Source organism: Ursus arctos, unplaced genomic scaffold (assembly GCF_023065955.2).
Source record: "Ursus arctos isolate Adak ecotype North America unplaced genomic scaffold, UrsArc2.0 scaffold_19, whole genome shotgun sequence".
In the NCBI taxonomy this organism is placed as follows: Eukaryota; Metazoa; Chordata; class Mammalia; order Carnivora; family Ursidae; genus Ursus; species Ursus arctos.
This window is the reverse complement of record NW_026622863.1, coordinates 11,555,414-11,577,043: the sequence shown is the minus strand read 5'-3', so window position 1 is coordinate 11,577,043 and position 21,630 is coordinate 11,555,414. Positions and strand designations below refer to the sequence as shown.

The following is a 21,630-nucleotide window of genomic DNA, read 5'->3' as shown; positions in this document are numbered from 1 at the left end:
AATAAATAAATCTTTAAAAAAAACAAAAACAAAAAACTTGAAGAGACATTTCTCCAAAGAAGATACATGTATGGCCAATTAGCACATGAAACAAAGCTCAACATCATTAATCATTAAGGATCAACCAAGGGGCAGGATGAAACTTCTGGGATAATGGATATACGTTCATTATCTTGATTATGGTCATGGTTTCACAGGTGTGTTAAAACTCATGAAACTGTAAACTTTAAATGTGTGCAGCTTGTTGTATGTTAAGTTATACCGCAACAGAACTATTGGGAGGAATCAGCTGTTCTTGGTGGCTGACCTTCCCTTGACAATTGGGAGATGGTACTGCGGGTCTTTTTTTCTCACCAGCACTGAACACTGCCACTCTTCACGGGTGAAAAGATAGGTGACATCATACAAACACGCCTCATCACCTCTGCCTCTTCTCATCGGGCCCACCTTCTCTAACCTGGATTACTGCAACAGCCTCTTCCTCCTGCTTCCAGTGCTGCCTCCCCCCTTCTACTCGAAACCACAACAGCTCCCATTTCATGCCATGCCACAGACAAGCCCCGTACCTTATATTATGGTATTACTTCTGTAATAGCTTCTGCCCGCTGTGTACCGTCTTTCCTCTCTGTCTTCATTGCTGTTACTCCCCCTCTTCTCTCACTCAATTCCATCCATGCTTGCTGCTTCTGAAATATCTCAACACCATGTTCCATCTCTGGGCCTTCCATATTCCCTCCACCCAGGCTGGTCTCCTCCTGCGCACTCTCTCCTTCCAGTCTTAGCTCAAACGTGACCTTCTAAAGGAAGCCTACTTTCCCATTTAGAACTGTACACCTAGGCCTCCCCTTTGTTTACCACCTTCTTGTTGGTTTATTTTCTGCCTCTCCTCGTTAAACATAAGCTCTGTGAGGGCAGAGATTTTTGTTCGTGGCTATATGCTCAGCCTCCAGAAGAGTGCTTGGCAAACAGTAGCTGCTTACTGTTCAATGCATAAATGATTCCATGGGGATTAAATAAAATGTGACTTAGACCACCAAACAAGTTTTACTGAACAGCGTAAGTGACTTCACAAATAACTAATAGGGGTGCCCAGGTAGCTCAGTCGGTTGGGTATCCAACTCTTGATTTCAGTTCAGGTCATGATCTCGGGGTTATGAGGTGGAGCCCTGCATCCGTCGGGTTGCACGCTCAGCGGGGAGTCTACTTGAGATTCTCTCTCTCCCTCTGCCCCTTCCCCACTTCTCCTTCTAAAATAAATAAATAAATCTTAAAAAAAAAAAAAAGTAATAAGGGGGAATGAACCATGGGAGACTGTGGACTCTGGGAAACAAACTGAGCGCTTCAGAGGGGAGGGGGGTGGGGGACTGGGATAGGCCGGTGATGGGTATTAAGGAGGGCACGTATTGCATGGTGCACTGGGCGTTATACACAAGTAATGAATCATGGAACATTACATCAAAAACTAAGGATAATACTGTATGGTGACTAACATAATAAAAAATTATTATTAAAAAAATAAAAAATAAAAAAAGGAAGAAGAAAGAAGAAAGAAAAAGAAAAAAAAAAGTAACAGCACATGGCATGATACAATGAAACAAAGTCACATGAGCTTTGAGACCTCAGAGAGGGATGCTGGGAGAGGAAGGAAAACATCAAATCTCACAGCATTTTTAAAAATTATGAACGCTCCCAAACTCCTAGCTGCAGTTACAATCTAACCTTTCATGCTTTCAAAGACGAGCTAAGGAATATGAAGCTACTCATTTCAAAGTAAAGGTTTAAGAATTATGGTAACAAATTGATATCCTCAAGCAAATTCAACTTTTCCTGAGTCAGAGACACGAAATGGCAGTCCCAGAATGCCAAGGAAATTATTACAAAGTCCCTGCTTTCCAGCCTATCACATACTGAGCAGGAATCATGGATCAGCCTCTCCTCCTTTTCTTCCTTCGCCCTTCCTGGGAAATCTGGAAAATAATATCAAGAATTGGCAAAACTTGGCACTAGTTAAAATTCTTAAGAATTGTTTTTCCTATAAAGACAATATTGCAGAGGATGTTTCCTTCCAAAAGTACAAAAACAGTAACCAATAATTATTTACCTGATCCTTTTGAAGGTATTCCAGTCAGAGTACAAGGTTTAGGACTACATCAAACAATGAGTTGTTAATGCCTTCCTTGATAAAATTCATACATGTGTATGTATATATGTTTGGGGCTTTTTTGGGTTTTTTTGTTTTTAACATCGAAGAGTAACAAGCAATCGCCAGCAAAGCTAGCGTAGGAAAATCAAATACTCTGCCTCTTTACACACGATTCCCTGAAGCCATTCCTGATTAAATATTGTACCATTTCAATCTTCTTACTGGGGATATCTATTAACCAGCACTGCTTGTGAAGCCAATGAATTTAGTATATAATTACACGTATCCTATACAAATTACTTCTCAATGACCTCTACTCACAGAAATAAACCAAACAGAGATGACGGGCTCATTTTAAATCTACAGAAAGATTTCACTGGGAAAAGGTATGAGAGCAAAGTCCTGAAGGATCTTAAGCTTCACCTGAATTTAATTTCAGCAGGAAGTAATCTCTTCTATTCTGAACTCCCAATACATTTTACATGAACTCCTGTGGCATGTAAGACTTCCTTGTCACTAGGGAACTATGTGACCTTGGACAAGTCACTGCCATTCTCCCCGCCTGAGTGTCTTCATCTGTAAAATGAGATGCTTGGACAAGGTGATTTCAAAAGTCTCTTCCAGATCTCACATTTCCTGATGGCATAATTATAATCACAGGCACACACTTCACCCGTCCTTTCAAGGCAAGAAGGGCATTTGATTTACCTCTGGAGCCTCCCTACTGTCTAGAACAGCCGACTGAACTTCACTTAGCGATTGCTTGGCAAAAACGTTCAGGGACTCAGAAAACAGTACAGTGTTCTGAAATTCCCATTCTCTTCGCCACCTTTAAGCCCTTCCTAAGCCCGACCGTGATTTGAACCCAAATGGCTCTCTCTGAGTCCACCCTTACCATACATCTGGCAGCATTACACGGAGGCCAGAGAAGTCAACAGATCACTTGTCACCTGGAAGAAATGCATCCACCAAAAAGTTTCAGGGCACATGCTTTGTAAACCATCTGACTCAACATCACACACACAACTGGAGACCAGGAGAGAGGTTCCATTTCATAGAATAAGCTTATCTAATGTATTACAATCACCTGAGAGCATGTGTAGGAAGCTATGAGCAGATGTTGTGGGGGGAGAGAAGCGGGGTGGCGGGCAGAAGAGGAGAGACTATAGGACCTGCTAGGGAGAGCAAGGAGAACACTCCCTTCGTCTTTCCAGAGGTGGATATTTTAAAAACCCAAGTCCCAGAGGGCGCTATACTGCAAGAATAGGAAATATCTGCTCAAAAGGCAGTTAGCATTAGCCGTTAGGACTCTGAAGCCAGAATGTCTGGGTTCGAATCCCACCTCTGCTGATTAATAGCTGTATTTCCATGAAAAAGTTAATCATCCCTCTGTGCCTCAGTGTTCTCGTCTGTAAAATGAGAGTAGCAGTATGTCACTGACAGGGTTGTTATAAAAATAAAACGGGTTAATACATGTAAAATGCTTATACCAACACCGAGCACATAATAGGTGCTCAATAAACAAGAGCTCTCAGCATTGCTCTTATTATGATTAGATAGAGTTCTGGGATTCTCTGGGATTTGTTCTAAGAGAACAAAGGAATCACGCTGCTCTTACAGATTCTAATTCTACAGTTCCCTCCTCCAGGTGACAGTTGCAAGGATAAACCTTTACGTATTTATGCGACTTGTATACTTTATCAGTCTTAACCACTCCCAACCACAGAAACCATTCATTCAAAATTTAAATTCCTTTCTGAACGATATTCTAGGTTTCAAAAAAGACTTGATCACCCACGCTCTGGGAGTACAAAAGGACTATTAAACTGTAGGGCTGAGAGGAGGTGGGAGCACAAAGACATCTTTGTAGCGGCTTGAGCTATCACATACCACGGCCTCAACGGCCCCAGCTTCACAGAGTTGCCTCCTTCAGAAGGCATCCAACAAACTGGACCCATTGTTCCTTCCCATCAGAGTTCCTGGATGTGATCGTTCTTAAATCCCTGGCAACGCCTTAGTAAAGATCAGAGGATCTCAGTTCTTTCCATTAGGACAGCATCAAATCCCCTTCAAGCAATTTTCTTAGGTCGGCATCATTATTTGAGGTGCCAGGGAAACTGGTGAAATTTCCAACCGCTAAACTAGCTCCTTGTTCCGGGCTGAAGACGTGAGGTAAAGCTAGAAGATATTTTAGCTATCCTCAGGAAGTGTCTGAGATTGGGAAATGGGAAGAAATTTAAAGAGAATCCTGAGAACTTCTTTTTAAAATCCCTTTTATGAAACAGTCATTTTAGTAAACAAAAAGCATACAAAGCGATAGCAATATCCAATTAAAAAAACGGTTTTCAGAAGGCACCGACCCTTAAAAGTTCCAGTTCGTTCCCTGATGGGATGCCTAGAACTCTGGTTTTCCAAGCATCTTTCAATAAACGGGTAGAAGAGATAAACACACAACAGAGCTGATACTGCGTCTTGTATTCCTTTGTCAAATGATCAGGCAAAGAACAAAGTCGGCAATGGTCACACTGTCCTGGATATGCTCTACTGTCTCTTTATGACCCCGAGCTGAAAACAATGGAAACCCTAAACACACAAAAACTGAACAACAGAAGAAGGAAAGTTCAGGGAGGCCACAAAAAGGTAGCGTAGGATCTCTGTTCCAAAGCGGCCAGGTTTCAGAAACTTCAAGAACAAGTTCACCCACAGCACCCCTTTTAGGTCTAAAACTGCAGAGCTGATGAGGGGAAGGGGCTGGAGAGTTTCCTAAAAACAGAGGACTGCCTGCTTACAGAACCCACTTCAACTGTTTCTGGCAAGGAAGGACAGTAGTCAAATCTGTATGAAGCCAAGAACAAGTCCATATTTGACAAATCACTCCCATCAAGGCAGTGATGTCAACCACAATAGAGTATTTTGGCAAGACTGGAAATGTGCACCTGTGGGAACCTGGAAAGATTTGACAGATTTTTGTTTTCCCAGGCCTTTATCAGCAAGTTAATTATAGCAACTGTGCGGTCTATGCAGAGCTTTGCAAAAAGGCAGCTGGCTGTATGAAACCAAGATGCTGCTCTCCTGGGCCGGAGAAAGACAAGATGACAGTAGTGCTCACACACAGAACTATGCGATCTGGGTACAGTGTAACAATGAGCTACACAGCACCGCCAGACGAGAAAGAGGTATGCTCTGCGGATACCTGGGTGTGGCAAACCTACAAAGGACACACGACACCTGTGTACGTACAGACACACACACTCACGCACGCACGCACACGCCTCCAGAGCCTCCACGACTCTGGTCACGTGACGCCCAGGGCTGTACCTTCACAGCTATAATTGTACACGGCCACGGCCGACCGTTCCACCAGATTTTCGTCGTGATGCCAGCTCACGGCCATTTTCCCCATGCCAAAATAAGGCTCCTCTTTCAGGTACGGCATTTTCTGGGGATCCATGAAATTCAACAAAGTGACGTTGTAGGCGGCTCTGTTCTTCATGTCCAGCTCGTCTTGTCCGTCAAAGGACCCCATCCCGACCCGGGGGAAATCTGGACCTATACACACCGGCACGGCATCGATGTTGGATTTCTCCTTGCAAGCCAGCTCCTCCAGAGCCTGCAGGGTCTCCATCTGCAGGTGGTCATTGAGCCTCAGGAAGGTCTGGCAGGCGGCGGCTACGCCAGCCTCGTCGTACTTCGGGCTAGCGCCCTTCACCGGCCAGGGCACCGTGAAGAGCCTGGTGTTGAGGTACTTGTACGTGCAGCCCGGGTTGCCGATGAGGACGCGCGACACCGGCGTGAGCAGATCTTTGCCCTGGATCCTAACCAGGTCCCGGAAGAAGCAGCCGTGCTTGTGCAGCGTGAGGAAGGCTTCCTGCACTTCTTTATGGAGCGCCTCGGGCACGCTGCCGGCTTCGCGCAGAATCAGTTTCGGGTATTTCAGCTGCCACTACAACAAAACCAGAGCAGAAATACGTGTTCATGGAGCGCTAAGGGTTTACCACTTCCAGAACTGCGATTCTTTGTCAGCGTTCGGAGGAGTAAAAAAAAACCAACTGTCAGGTAGCATTTCGGAACAGGACCCGTATCTCCCCAGCCTCACACGGAAGGCTACGGGAAACAAATGTCATCGACTATGCAGCAAGACTTCCAAGTCCGAGCTCAAATAATTCATCTTTACTATAAATAAAATAATGATAATCTGTGCTTTGGTCTGCCAGGCTCCCTCTACAGCCACTTCTCCCTGCCCTCAATCTGTCTTTCAACCTTTGGTCCTCCAGACAACACAATTGTATTAATTAACTGCTAACCACCTATTTAGTAAGTGCTTACTAAGTGTCGTGTGTTATTCTAAATGATTTAGACACATGGACTCATTTGCAGCTCACAACTTTATGTGGCAGTGCTGTTACTGTCTCTGATTTCTACAGGAGAATCTGGAACCACAGAGACATTTTAAACACTTGCCCAAAGTCACATAGCTGATACACAGCAGAGCTGGGATGGGAAGCCTCTGGGCTCCAGTCTGGTTCCAGGACAGGAGTCCTGAACCACGAGATTGCCCTGCCTCCCAATCAGTGACAGACTGGTTTCTGCTCTAATACTTTCATTTGAAGGAGAAATCACTTCTCATTGGGAATTAGACACCAAGTCCTACAAACACCAGAGCCAGGAGAATGTTGCTTATTACAATAACACTAGTGCCCAGAATGTATTCAGTAAATGTTGAATGAACGAGTGAATAAATGAGGTGTTCTACCGGGATTGAGAAAGTTGTGATCATTCTGTTGGTGTCCCTGGAGGAGAGTACTGTAAGATAATCCCTCCTCTAATATGCAAACACAGGGATTTACTGCCACAGTGGAGGACTTCGTTACCTGTTCAGCCACCACTTCTAGCTTCTAGGACTTACGAACAGGCAACAAGCCAGAGTTCCCTGATTCTGTGCAATGAAATGGACTTTCGTTTTTTTTAACCAAAGCACAGGATTTTACATTTACCCCTGTGAAGTTTAACCTGATCGGTACTTTCTCAGTATTGTACAGCCCACCATTTTTGAGACACACTCCTTCTATATCTTCATTCAATGATTACTGTTTATATGATAATCAGGACGAGACCATTTATTCCTCCATACATTTTTTTCATTCAATACACGTCTACAGAGCACCCCCCAAACACTAGACAGAGATAAGGTTCCTGCCCTCACACAGCTTTCTACTAGATCTGGTAATGAATAAAAAGTGATCTCAAATTGCATTAAGTACTAGGACAGAAAAAAACCAGTAGGAAATCTGTCATGCGGTGAGGTTGAAGGGAAGGCAAAAGCTGGACCACATGGAGACTGGGAGGTCAAAGCAGGGAATCAGGATTTGGCTCGAGGTGCACTGGAAGACCCACGGGGAGAAGCGTAATTTGACTTACATTTTATAAAAATCACTCTTAGTTACAATATCGGGCACAGATTGGAAAGAGGCAAATGTGAAAGTGGAAATCCTATTAGGTGCTATTACAACCGTCGAGGAGAAAAGAGACAATAGTCTAAATTTGAGACAGAGATAAATGAATAGGTAAAATCCATATTTTATAGGCAGAGCGAAAGGCAGTGCTTATGGACTACCTGTGAGGGATAAAGAAAGGAAAGGAGTTATGGATGACTCTCAGATTTCTGGATTTAATAACTGAATTACCATTTTTAAAAAAGATCTATCTATCTGAGAGAGAGAGAGAATGCGTGTGCGCACGAGCAGGAGGGGCAGAGGGAGGGGGGAGAGTCTCAAGTGGACACCCTGCTAAATGCGGAGCCCGAGATCAAGACCTGAGCCAAAACCAAGAGTTGGACGCTTAACTAACTGCGCCACCCAGGCGCCCCACCACTTTTTTTTAAGTAAGAAAGACTGGCACAAAACAGGAATGTAGGTGGAAGAATCGGAAGGAATGACGAGCTCCATTTTGGAGCTGTAGCCATTAAGACACCTACGAAATCTTCAGGTAGAAGTGGCGAGAGGGCAACTGCACACACACCTGGAAATCCAGGTGGCAGCTGTCAGCACCCCTGGGGTTTTTAAAGGCCTGGAAATGAATGAGCCCTCCCCAGGGAAACAGCGCGAACACAGAAGGGGGCCCACGGCCATTTCCTGAGTCACAGAGGAAAGGAGCAGAAGAGCCCTTTGAGGGAGAAAACTAGGAGAGAGTATTAATGCAGAGGTCAAAAGACAGACGCCCTTGGGAGGCCAAGTGAGATGAGGACATGATCCCCGAGATGGGGCAGTGTGAAAATCACTGACGACCATGACAAGAGAGATTTCAACAGAGTGGTGGGGATGAGAGTCAAAGGACAGTCAGCTGGGTCAGCAGGGGAGGCGCCATGTTTCAATGTCCGTCTCAGGGGTCACGCTCTGAAGGGAACAGAAAAATTCAGCTGTTGATGAAGGGCAAGACCTGGATCAGGGGACCATCTTCGGCGCTGGAAGACGGTGGGGGGACACACCAGAACTTGCCAGGATACTCCTGGGAAGAGGCTGATGCTGCAGGACACAAGGTGATTAACTACAGGAGCGAAATCCTTGAGTGCCCAGAGGGGGTGTCTCCCAAGGGAGGTGTGTGAATGACCTGTGGGGTCTGTATGGCAATCCGCCAGTTGATGGGAGAAGATGGCAGAACTGTTTTGTTTTTAATCTAAAAAAAAAAGAAAGCTTTACTAAAATATGTGTACATATATGTGTGTGATATATACACATATACACATGTTTAATATGAGTTCTACTATAAAATAGACACAAGTATACAAGTAATACTTACATCTATTTTATGGATAACTATTGGTAGTGTGCAGCAGTCACTTCATATCCCCTTGGGAAAGCCTACTGTGTACATCGCTTCCCAACTGCACATTCAGTGACATCATGTCGGTAGCCTGAAATTGGCCATGGAGAAGTATTTATACCACAGAAATCAGGTAACACTAAAAATCAAGGCTGGTTTATTTTTTCCCAGGCAACCCATTCTTTAACACTTAGTAGGACACCATTGTATATGCTTAAAATTTGTTACTAACAGGCGTATATATGATCAAAAAACATTTGGATCAGAAGAAAGGTATTTCCTGTATCGGAATAAACTGGAAGGAGAAAGAGGACCCAAATTCAGAGAGGACTATAAACTCGATAATAGACAAATGACTAAGTTTCAAGGAGTTTTTAGAGGAAGAGAGAGGGGACACTTCAATTTTTCACACTTCAATTTTTCATTTATCTTTCACAGCGCTTCTCAATCCATAACTACAAAACAAATCACTGCAAAACAAATCACTAGCTAAAATGTGTGCTGGTCACGTGGGCTGCTTGCCAGATAGTTCTGGACTCCACTGCCATCACCCAGCTTTTTGGACCCAGTGTGGAATTACGCTTCCTGGCCTCGTCATGTTGGATGAAACATGGGACTGTTTGTGTCCAGAAAAACGACGGCTATCACATCTAGCCCGGAGCACTTCATCGCCAGTAACACACCCTCCAGAACGCTCTTTTTTGGCATAGACACCAGCTAGTGGCTACGTGAATCCCTGAGTTACTACTTTAATGGGTAGTGATTTTCTGCCAACCACAAATGACATGTAGAACGAGTAAGAAATGTTGCTGGGGGAAGCCACTGAGATCTGAGGGTTGTTGTTACTACAGCATTATCTAGCCCATTCTGCCTGATCCAGGATGCAGGAAACGGAAGGAATGTGGGAAGTCTGTGTACGCAGAAGAAAAATGAAGTCGTCAAGCCTGCATATGGAAAAATGACCTTACTGGGAAGCGTAGTAGGATTGCCCTGCTTCTCAGAGTGCCTATCTGAGGTGTGTGATCGTAAATTGAAAGTGACGGAGAGCAGAGTTCTGTGGCACACCACTATGAATTACCAGTGAGACTGTCAGGGATGCATTTAGGATTTATAGTTTCTATACTCGTTTATCCCATTTGAAAAATAAAAAGAGAAATACCATACTTTCTGTTTATGCAGCTCATGAAGAGAGCAATGTAATCTAGTCATCAACCATGGAATATTCTGGAGCCATGAGCAGTAGCTCTAATTCTATCACTCAATTGGTTCTCTGAGCAAGTCCCTAAGGCCTCGGTATACTTGAACACATCTAACTAACAGCAGTGGTTAAGAAGGAAATTTCTCCATAATTTCTTAACGATTCTGGGTTCTTTAAATAATCCTCAGTATAAAATATTAACGAAAAGTAAGATAATTCCCAAGAACTTAATTTGGGAACACACTCCCTCTGGGACTGAGAGAGGAGGAAGACTGGAGATAATACACACACACACACACACACACACACACACACACACACACATCTACACACAGCTTGCGGCCATCGTTCAATATACAGTGGGGCTGGAGACTGCAGAAGACAGATTTAACACAGGGGAATATTAACTCTAAGAACCTGGGAAATTCACATAGCCATATGAGTATCACATGTAAATACCTTGACATTAAAAAGAGCATTCTAAAAATAAAACAGTAATAATGACATGGGAAAGTATCCCCCCCCCCCCCAGTTTTTTTTCAGTGATCTCTCATGTCCTTTCCCCTCCGACCACATCAGCCTCTTTTCCCACAGGCCTCAAGAGGCCAGCATTCAGCACCTCCCCTTTAGGGCAGGCTCTTCCTCCCAAATCTATACCTGCCAGTCCCTTCTCATCCTGCAGCCACTTTCTCAAAGAATCCTTCCCTGCACTGCCCCCCTGAAACACATATCCCCCATTACCATTCATCACACACTTCTCATTTATCTTTCACAGCGCTTCTCAATCCATAACTACATATTTCTTTGAACTATTATTTGTTTAATAATCTCTCCTGCAAGACTGAATCTCCCAGAAGAAGGACATGGTAGCAGTTTTATTCTCCACTATATCCCCAAGCCCTTGGCTGGCTCAAATATAAGTACTCAAGACTTGCCTCTAAGAGTAAGAGAATAAAAAATATCTAAGATTGATAGGAAACAGATTAGTGAGGGTCTGGGCCAGGAGTGGGAAAGAAGGCTGACAACTGCAAAGAGGCAGGCGGGATCTTTTGGGGGTCTGGAAATACACTAAAACTACTGCGGCGACGGTTGTACAACTCTACAAATTTACTCAAAATTACTGAATTGTATAATCTTTTTTTTTTTAAAGATTTTATTTATTTATTCGACAGAGATAGAGACAGCCAGCGAGAGAGGGAACACAAGCAGGGGGAGTGGGAGAGGAAGAAGCAGGCTCATAGCGGAGGAGCCTGATGTGGGGCTCGATCCCAGAACGCCGGGATCACGCCCTGAGCTGAAGGCAGACGCTTAACCGCTGTGCCACCCAGGCGCCCCTGAATTGTATAATCTTAAAAGGTGAATTTTATATAAATTGTACATACACACAGCTCATCAATAAACTGTTTTTAAAAGACTGATACATTTGAACATATAAAATTTTAAACTTCTGCATAAAAAGAATTATAGAATAAAAAGGCAAACACTAACTGGACAAAACTATTTGCAATCTAGATGGCAAAAATGGGTTTAATATTCTTAATAAAGAACCTTTCCAAATTTAAATATATGTATATATACGTAAACATACATACATATATACATAAATATATATATATATACACACACATATATAATATGTACCAGTAGAGAAATTCACACATAAATTAATGGAGAAGACTCTTAAATACAGAAAAAAAATGAACTGCACTGGTCAAGAAAAAATATAAATTAACATAATTTGTATTAAATTATATTTAACTTAGTCTGCCTATAAAATTTGCAAAAAATAAAATTTTATCATAGTAATACACACTGCTGGTGAGGCAAAATCAAATATTCTTATAGTCTACAATTAGCAATGCAAATTATTACAACCTTGCTTACAGCCAGTTGGACAAAATTCGCCACACCCTAAATATGCTCATATTTTTCCATCCAGTTATCCTACTTCTAAGAATTTATCATAGGGAAATAATTAGAGAAATGTACCAAGATTATAAGGATATTTGCCATACTGTTCTTTACAATAATTAAAAGCTGAAAACCACCAAAATGCCCAATAGGGGATTACAGGTAAAATGGTATATTCATGTGATGGAATGCTAAAGTAACATACTTTGGAAAAATTTCTGTACTGTTTTGTGAAAAGCGTAAAAAAATTTTATTAAACAAGAAATTAGTAACCAGATATTGAGACAACAGGGTCTCAGCTTAAAAAGGAAACAAATGTATATAGATAAATACAGAAAAGAAAACTGGGGGGGAAATATGGTCACAAGTTTATGGTGGTTATCTATAGGTGGTGAGCTTAGACATAATTTTAATTTTCTTTTTTAGACATCTGTGTGTTTTTCAAATTTGCCAAAGTAAATGTAAAATACTTTTTAAATTAGAAAATCAGGGAAAAGATGTTGCATTCAGAAATTCTTAATTTTCACGACATTTCTTATATTTGCCAGGATATTCTTTTTGATGACCCTGAACTTTCAAAACGTGTCAATATTAACTTCTGGTTCTAATTTAAATCTCATCTGGAATGCTGCTGAATGCTCTAGGAAATTATGATTTTAACACAAAAAATACAAATAATAAGAACTGGCTAATTTGGTCACTATCTCAAAAAAGAAAAAAAAATCCAAGAGAAAATCCCCCATCCTAAATGCCCACTCTAATTATTTATCAAGTAATTAGACTAGTGCCTGATACCTTAAAGCACCACGTGGTGTTTCTTTAAAGAGAACTACGAGTAACTCTGGAAAAGAGCTGAACATTAAATAATTGAATATTAATTCATTCTGGCAAGCGAGTAAGTTCCCTTTCCATTTTGGACAGGTACATGTAAAACAGCAGATATCACACAAGAATTTGGAACAGCTGTTGGCAGATTTTCAAATATGTCAGAATTTTTTTTGTTGTTGAATCCCATTAAAGTTTTGCCAAGGAGTATAGAGTCATGCAATTGCATTAATAGTTGTCTGGTCACCTAATATATCTCTTGAGATCTACAGAAGGTTTCATGATCTAAATGATGATTTTAATAAGCGGCTAGAAAGGTATTTTAGATATAAACCACCAACACGCCAGGCCTTTATCAATGGCCGAAACATGCGTAATGCTAGGTTTTCTGGCGAATAAGCTTTATTTTCCACCTATTTTAAGCCATTTTATAAGAACTCTACTGCTTCTCCTCTCAAATCAAGGGATGGTTCTGAAAGAATTTCATCATACAGAGACAGACATGTTGCTAAATGAGTAAGATACCAGTTTTACAGGAGGCTCACCTAAATGAAACCAGTGGAACTCAACCCTCAGTAGAGTGAAATTAAATTTAAAATCTTCAAGTGACTTGGGAAATGTACTTCATTTAAAAAATATTGTGATGTCAAGGGACTCTACTTCTAATCTGGCTGTTAACAGATTTTGCTGGTAACACTTTGTATTCTGCACTCTATAGAAATGTATGCATTATCAGTTATAACATTTTCTATATAGTTTTCATTGTAACATGCTTAAGACTTGGTAGCCATCCCAAGACAAATGGGCTGGACACATCTGGCCCAACCGGCCAACCTCCTGCTGCGTGATGCTGAGCTGTCTCCCAAAGGAGGCTCTCTTCTGAGGTCACTGCATTGGCCCTGCTACAGCTATCACAACTGAGTCTTGGCATAACATGCGGTTTGCTACAAAGTGACCCAGAGATGTTTGTTCGTTCATTCACTCGCTCAATAGTTCTTTTTTTTTTTTTTTAAAGTAGGCTCCATACCCAGCATGGAGCCCAACATGGGGCTTGAACTCATGACCCTGAGATCTAGACCCAAGCTGAAATCAAGAGTCGGACACTTAACCGTCTGAGCCACCCAGGCGCCCCAAATCAGTGGTTCATTTTTTGTTTGTTTAAAATTTACTGAATATCTGCTTTCCACCAGATACTGTATAAAGTGCCATAAACACAATGATAAAAACAAGGCAGCCCCTGTTTTACGGCATCTCATAGTTTACCAGCACAGATAAAAATAAAAACCAGTAGCTAAAGAAAGACTTATCACAAGGGAAGTATGAAAATACTACTGTGGGGGCAGGGAATAAAGAAGCAGGAAGGGAATCTGGAAAATTCTCATTTAATACGTATTTATTGAGCACGTACTATTTGCAAAGCATGAGGTGCTAGGAATATGAAGAGAAGAAAACGTTGATATGCTCTCCAGGAGCTCATATTTATATAGATGGTATATAAATACACAGGACATGTGGCTCATAATATACATAGTATTTTATGAATTCATTATTGAGTTATTTATTTAGTAAAACATACATTCTTTTAGATTGTGATAAGTGCTACGGGAAAAAAGAAATCCAAGTTAAGGAGGATGAGAATGCCGCGACGAATGTTCCCCTTTCACACAGCCTGGTCAGAGAGGGCCTTTGATAAGGTGACATCTGGGCAGAGGAATGCAAGAAATGAGTAGACAAGCCCCACGGATACCTGGGGGGGAAAGAGAGTCCCAGGCTGACGGGAACATTAAGCGCAAAGGCCGTGGGGGCAGCAGTGTGCTTGGCTGATGCCCAGACGGCAAGAATGCCAGATGGCAAGAGGACAGGCGGCAGAAGCAGGGAGCGAGCTCTTACTATGCTTTGTGGGTCAATGTAAGGTCCCAGGCTTTTACTCTGAACACGATGGGAAGCTCTCAGAGGGCTCTGAGCAAGAAAGTGTAACGAGCTGACTGAGGTTTCAGAAAAGGCACTGCTACAGATGCTGTGGGAACACAGACAGGAGGCTCTGCAACCATCTGGGAAAGAGACGATGGGAGCTCTGGCCACAGCGTATGCGCCGGAGGTGGTGGGAGGTGGCCGGATTTTTAATATTTTCTGAAAGTAAAACACATGGCATTTCCCGGTACCTTCACAGAAGAGGTCGTATTTCAGCAAGGTCTTCAAGAGTGAGTAGATGCTCACCAGACACAAGAGGAGATAAGGGTGCTCCACACCCAGGGGATAACAAGCACAAAGGCGTGGAAGGATGAAAGGTCACAGCAGGCCCAGGGTGTAGCAAGACACTCTGAGGGGCAAGAGTCTACGGTCGGACTCCACGTGAGGCAATGGGTAGAGATGAGACCAGAGAGGTAGTCTGGGGTCATACGGTCAGTGGCCTTAGAGGACATGTTGAGGAGGGTGAACTCTACCTCACAGGCAAGAGAGACCGAGCAAAACTTATAAAGCAAGGAGTGACAAGTCAGACATATTGAGAGGAACACGATATTGATGGTATTGGAGAGGGCACAAGGAACACCAGGTAGACTAGGAAACTGTGCTGGTCTAAGATGATAAATGAGGGCCTGACCAAAGACTGTGCTGGTGGAGCTGGCAAAGAAGAAACACCCTGAGGGTTTGTGAAGAGGCGGACCTGCCAGGGCCCAGTGCCCAAACGAGGGATTGAAGCAATGGGTGGAAGGGGAGGACAGCAAGGACTTCTGATTTGGTGAAGAGCACAAGGAGGATGGCCCCTAGAGAAGAGACTGAACAGCAGGATCCCTTAAAACGGATCCTTACCAAAAGGTGACTCAGAGCTTGTCCCACTTGCACTCCAAAGCCTCTCACGGCATCTCGTGTTACTCAGAGTCACGGCCGACATGCCCAGCACAGACGGCAAGTTCCCATATCATCGGCCATGGCTCTCTGATCTCATCCCTTCTGTTCTCAACTCTCTCACTTCGCTCCGGGTGTGTTGGCCTTGGGTGTTCCTCCTCAGATACACCTCAGGGGCTCTGCTCTTCCCTGAGTCCACAACATTCTTCCCACAAGTGTCCACATGGCTTGCTCCCACACCTCCATAAGGGGTTTGTTCAAAAGTCACTATAAGAAGGCCTCCCTGGACCCCCCAAAGTTGCAATCCCCCTCCCTATGGTGCCCTCTGACCTCCTTCCTCTCCATACCTGTTTGCCCTTCCGACGTTCATTTTCCGGCTTTCTTTTTATTTCTGCTCCCTGCCCCCCCCCCATATCCCACCTCAAAAGAAAATAAACTCAAAGAAGGAGGACTCTTCTCTTGGTTTTCACCACTTCATCTCTAATGCCTAGAACATTACCTGCACAGGGCGGGGAAGCTAAATATCGGTGTTCAATGAAGTCAGTAATGAATGCATACGGATCATGTTGGGTTAGATGCCCCTGCAAGACTTCCAGGCAGAGCCCCCAACAGGCAGTTGGAATTGGAGCCCTGGAGGTCAGAGGGGAGGTCAGGGATCAAGAGAGGTGAGGGATAGTGGCGATGAAAGCAGAGCGATCCCAGAAGCACCAAGAGACACAGTAGGATGATACTCAGAGTCCGATCCAGGAGTCAGGCCGCCTGGGCTCAAACCCGGGTCTTGACGCTTCTTGCTTATTAAATAAAAGCCTTGAACAAAACTTTAAACCCCTCTGTGCTTCGGTTTTCTCATCTCTAAAACGGGATTTTAAAAAACCCCTGCCTCAGAGGGCTGAGGTAAGGAAGTACACAGTAACTGAAAGCAGGTGGGCGCACCGAGGAGAGAGGCGTTTTCTCCGGATACGAGAGGTAGCACTCATGGATCTGGAAGCCAGGGTTTGTTTCTGGACTAGGCAGTTCCTCATTTCCTTGTGCTCTCTGGTGAACCCACAGAACTTCTCTCTACTTTTCTACTTCAGGTTTGTTATTGTTGTTTTATTTCTTTTCTCTCTGTGGTCTTGTCAGACGAAACCAAAAAATGTCTCTGAGGGTGTTTGAATTTGAACAGGGTATTTGAGCACTGGGAGGTGCACAACAGAGCAGAAAGAGCAGGAGCAGGGGCCTTCGGAGTCAGATAAATGTGGGCGTGGACTCCACCTCTGCTGCTCACATATGGAGCTTACTCTGGATCTAAAGAGAAATTTCTAGAAGAGGAAGATAATACCTACCTCAAACACTGCAAGCCTGAAGAAGAGCAGTCACTGAATGCACATTTGTGGCATAAATGCACGAGGGAGTTGTGAGGACTGAACGCACACAGTAAGGGTCAACACACACACACTCAACAGGGAAGCTGCAAAAAGTCTTGCTTTTGTGACTGGCAGCTGCACTGGCGTTCCTGTGGCCAGGGCCTCCTGAAGGGACCCCACGTCGGTCTGAACTTTCTATTATTCATGTCATTAAAAAAGTGTTTTCACTTCGTCTCTTAAGAGAATAGACTTCCTTTACTAAGGGTCTGTTGAAGCACTAACCCTATTATAAGGTGCACTTAAAGTGATTAGATATTGGTATTCAGACTTGTCGTGGGTCTTGGAAAGATAAAAGAGCAGCCTTGATAGTTGTTGTTTGCCTTTGCGTTTCCTTTCCTGCCCCGGTGTAGGGCTGGCTCTGAGCACAGCGGCTGATAACCTCTGTGTTTAATTCTTCATGTACTACTCCCACTTGCACTGTACCAAAGCCGAAAGGCTCAGAAGCTGCTTTACAGCAGTGTGTGTAATCATGTACCAGATGGCTTCTGTCGATAAAAACAGTAATAAGGATTTAAGAGCTGATTGTGCTTTGTGGGTTTACTTGTCTTAAGGGTTTTTTGGATAATTATTTTATAATTATTTTTTTGGATAATTATTTTGTTCATTTAAGACAATTTGGAAAACTAGAAAAGCTCAAAAGAGAAAACCTTGCCACGCTGGCATATGACATTTCTGTACATACCCTGAAAACCTTTTCTGAATCTACCCCCCTGGGAGGAGGGTATGTGTATAAAAACATTATTTTATAACTTGTTTTTTAAATTAACTAATGCATGCATTAATTCACTCATCCATCCAAGCAAATTAATTAAACACCTACTAGGTGCCAGGTGTTATACAAAGCACAGAGGATGGGGGAGACAAGCATAAAAATAAAACCACGGAGCTAATAAAGGTACAAATAAAGTACTACAGGTGCACACAAGAGGAAGCAGAGGCAAGCCTCTGTGCTGCGGAGGTGTCAGGGAACACCCTCCAAGAGATGACACGTTGCTAACAGATAACAGAAGTTCACCAAGGAAGGGAGGAGGCAGGGCACTGGAGGATGTAGCAAGAAGGCCCAAAACATGAGACTGCCCGGCTAGTCTGAGGTCCTGCCAAAGTCCAGTGTACGTAAGAAGATGAAAGAGTTGGGGAGATAAGACTAGAAAGGCAAGAGCCAGGCAATGAGCAGCCACTGCCGGGTCTGAAGCAGGGGGTTGACAGGCTCAGATTTATGTCTTGGTTAGAAAATGTACTATAGTTCTAAGGATTAAGAAAGAGGGACAAAGAGGAGAAACTAGAGCAATCCATAAAAGGACTGATCCGGTGAAAGACAGTGAAGATCTAATGAGAATGGAGATGACAGATAATGTCCTGGAACTGAGAGTGGAAAGTCAAGGGACCTGGATGTTAGATGGTAACCATCTTCCTTCTTGTCTCCCTTCCGCGGCTATTGAGAATCAGCCATACACAAGTGCATGCTAGGTACTGGAGAAACGAAGATAAGGGGGCCCAATTCTTACCCCAAAAGCCGACATTCTGGCAGGAAAGAACAGATGAACATGGACTATTAGTACCTGCCCAACATGCCTTCCCCTCCTTCTTTGGGAAGAGGACTCCAATTTTCCTCTGGGGAAACCATCCATCTCCAACTCACAGGCCATGCAGTTTGAGTGGAAATGGTCATATTTGAACCCAACTCCGCGAGTGGGTGCATGAACGAGGCTGGGCACACGGGAGCATCTCATGCCCCAGAACACTATAACTGGTTCAGGAATAGGCCCAGGACTCAAACCAGGCCAAAAAGATCACTCCCAGGGAAATCAGATGGAACCAGAAAAAAAGAACTGGCTACCTTCTTCTAAGATCCCATGGGCTTAAGACCATATACCCCTTGGGCTGTCAGACACCTCCTACATATGCTAGCAGGTCAGAGCCTAGCCAGCATGAAGTCACACAGAGGAGAGCCGAACCATGACACACAGAAAAGCAGGGATCAGATGACACCTTTTGAGAAGGTGGATTCAGTCATGTGCTCCTACACATCTAAGTTAAGAAAGTCAATAAATTCCCCTTTTGCTACAATGAGTCTGTTGGGGTGTTTATCACTTGTAATTGAAAGAGTACAGGGAAAGAGACACGGAATCCCATAACTACAATACAACGCGATAAGCAGGATAGAGGTATTTATAAGGTGCAAGTAGCACAGAACAGAGTGTGGTCGAGTCGACTTTTAGGTAAAGTAAGTCAAGGAAACTTTCACAAAGAAGGTGATGTGTTAAGTGAAGTCTTGAAGAATTAGCCATCTGGCAACAAGGTAAGGGGCAAAAGGATATTCTATGCAGAAGAAACAGAAGGAGCAGAGGCAAGGAAGGAGAAGAAAGCATGGAATGTTGGGGGATGAAGAAAGCAGTCCACTGTTCAAAGCCCTAGGTTCACAGCAGAAAGCAGACTGGGAAGGAGCCGGGATGTTCTGGGGGTCACTAGATGACCAAATCAGACCATTTCACTTTAACCTCTCCAGACCACAGCTGCTTCTTAGATCAGAACAAATCAATACCAACTGATAAAAATATGAAAAGATCTTACCTGCTGATAGAATTCATCATCCTTGGGGGTCAGATAAGGGAGCCAAGTATCTTCAAGCTCTTCAAGAAGCCTCAGTTTCTGTTTAGAAATAATAATGATTACAGGTGACTGAATATAAAGTGATCAGAATATAAGACAACCCCTTATTTTTCCAGTAAGACAATACCAAGAAAAACTTAGCCAACCTGAATGTAGAAATTTTTAGAGATAGAAATCAGCCAAATGTCTATTATAAAATGTATTCATTTCATTACATACATTTAAATTACACATTGCATAAAGCATTAATTTAGAAATAATGATTTTATTCACTCTCATAGTCCATGAAACAATTTGATTCACCAATCCTGACATGTTTCTTTAACACCAGGGTCTTTTTCATCACTAGAATCACCTTTTGAGACACCCTATACAGTCTTCCAGAGCACATCTTCCTGTCTGTATAATCTGCTTGAGACACAGCAGCTTCTGAATCCTTCTATCACACGAACACTGGAAATAGCAAATCAAACCACAGTATCCATTTACAGAATGTCAGGATATTTGGAAGATTTATTCATCCTATAAACGTTTATTTGATATAGTATCCACTTACGTATTACTTTTTTAAAGTGATCTTTCATTTCTAGAATACGTACTAAATCCGAGTTAGGCATCTTCATTTCTTTTCTTTTCCAATTTTATGAAGAAACATTTTTAAGCATCCACAGCTAGCACTGTCTGAGGCCATTTCTCTGTCTTCCCAAACAGCACCATGCTGTCCAAACAAAGTAACTAAGAGAGGACCCCGTATTATAAAGTATTTCATAAAGAACTGAATACATATAAGGTGATGTCCTCCTCTGAGGGATTTTTTCTTCAAAGACTACCTAACGTATATGGGGGGGGGGTGTGAGAGAGACAGACAGAGAGAGACACAGAGAGAAAGAGTCCACATGGCATATAAATGGCATTATGTGTGTGTGTGTGTGTGTGTATTTACACACACACATAGGAATTATCTATATACTACAGAAAATTTCTCAAAGGACAAAAAAACAGGAATGGCAGAAACAACTGATTTTCAAATAAAACTACAATAAGATGCATATTCAGGCTGTTATCAGCACCTTTGTAAGAATTACAAAATGGTATGCCTTGCTCTGGGTCACTGCAGCCCTATTCCATGGCTTGATGAACACAAACTGTGTGTTTATTTAGCCCCCACCTGCTGCAAAGGACATTGTCATATGCAGTCAACAACCTGCTCAACCAGACATAGGGACCCTATCACTTTCCCCTACCCCAAGAAAGCAGCTTTTTTTCATAGACCCATCCCACAGTAGTCCAGAGAAAACACCCTTTGGGCAGAACGTAAATCTTTCTGTATCTTTTTGCAAATTATCCAAGGTAAATAAAGAAAAAAGGAATAGAAACATAGCAATGGGTTGATCTAAGAGAGGCAAAACACTCAAGTTTACCCATACAAAATTCTGGCCTATTTATTTAGTGAAAGCTTTCTGCTTGGACTCTAGGTATTTTCTCATCTACAATGGTAAGACTGGCTTACCCGTTAAACTATGAACAGTTTTCCTTTATGAAGAACCTAGAATACTAACACAAACCATTAGTTTACATAAATCATTGGTGAAGTGGCTTATCTGTTTTCAACATTAGCCACTATTTGGGGCATAGAAAAAACTAATGATATTTCCATGCATATGCTTACACATTTATGCACTTCATCACAAATTTAATCCAAATCTATATCTCAATTGTCACTTCGACTTCAGGAAAGCCCGCATTTTCCCATGAACCTTTTACCAGTCATTTTTATAGACAGAACACTTAAATGTCTCCCCCCAAAATTTAACCCGTTGTTAAAATCCTTGAATAGTTCAAACGCACATGAAAACCAAAACTTGAAACGG

The 21,630-nt window shown here is 42.8% G+C and overlaps 1 protein-coding gene across 6 annotated transcripts in view; it reads right to left on the bottom strand.

Moving 5' to 3' along the window:
• FTO (FTO alpha-ketoglutarate dependent dioxygenase) overlaps positions 1–21,630 on the bottom strand; it is a 415,235-nt gene that overhangs the window by 290,372 nt on the left and 103,233 nt on the right. For all 6 annotated transcript variants that reach the window (XM_026494768.4, XM_057314090.1, XM_044382390.3 and 3 more), the window contains exons 2-3: positions 19,721–19,798; positions 5,462–6,086 (exon numbers count right to left, since the gene is read on the bottom strand). In XM_026494768.4, the coding sequence (XP_026350553.1) occupies positions 5,462–6,086; positions 19,721–19,798 (703 nt within the window). The remainder of the gene's footprint in view (positions 1–5,461; positions 6,087–19,720; positions 19,799–21,630) is intronic.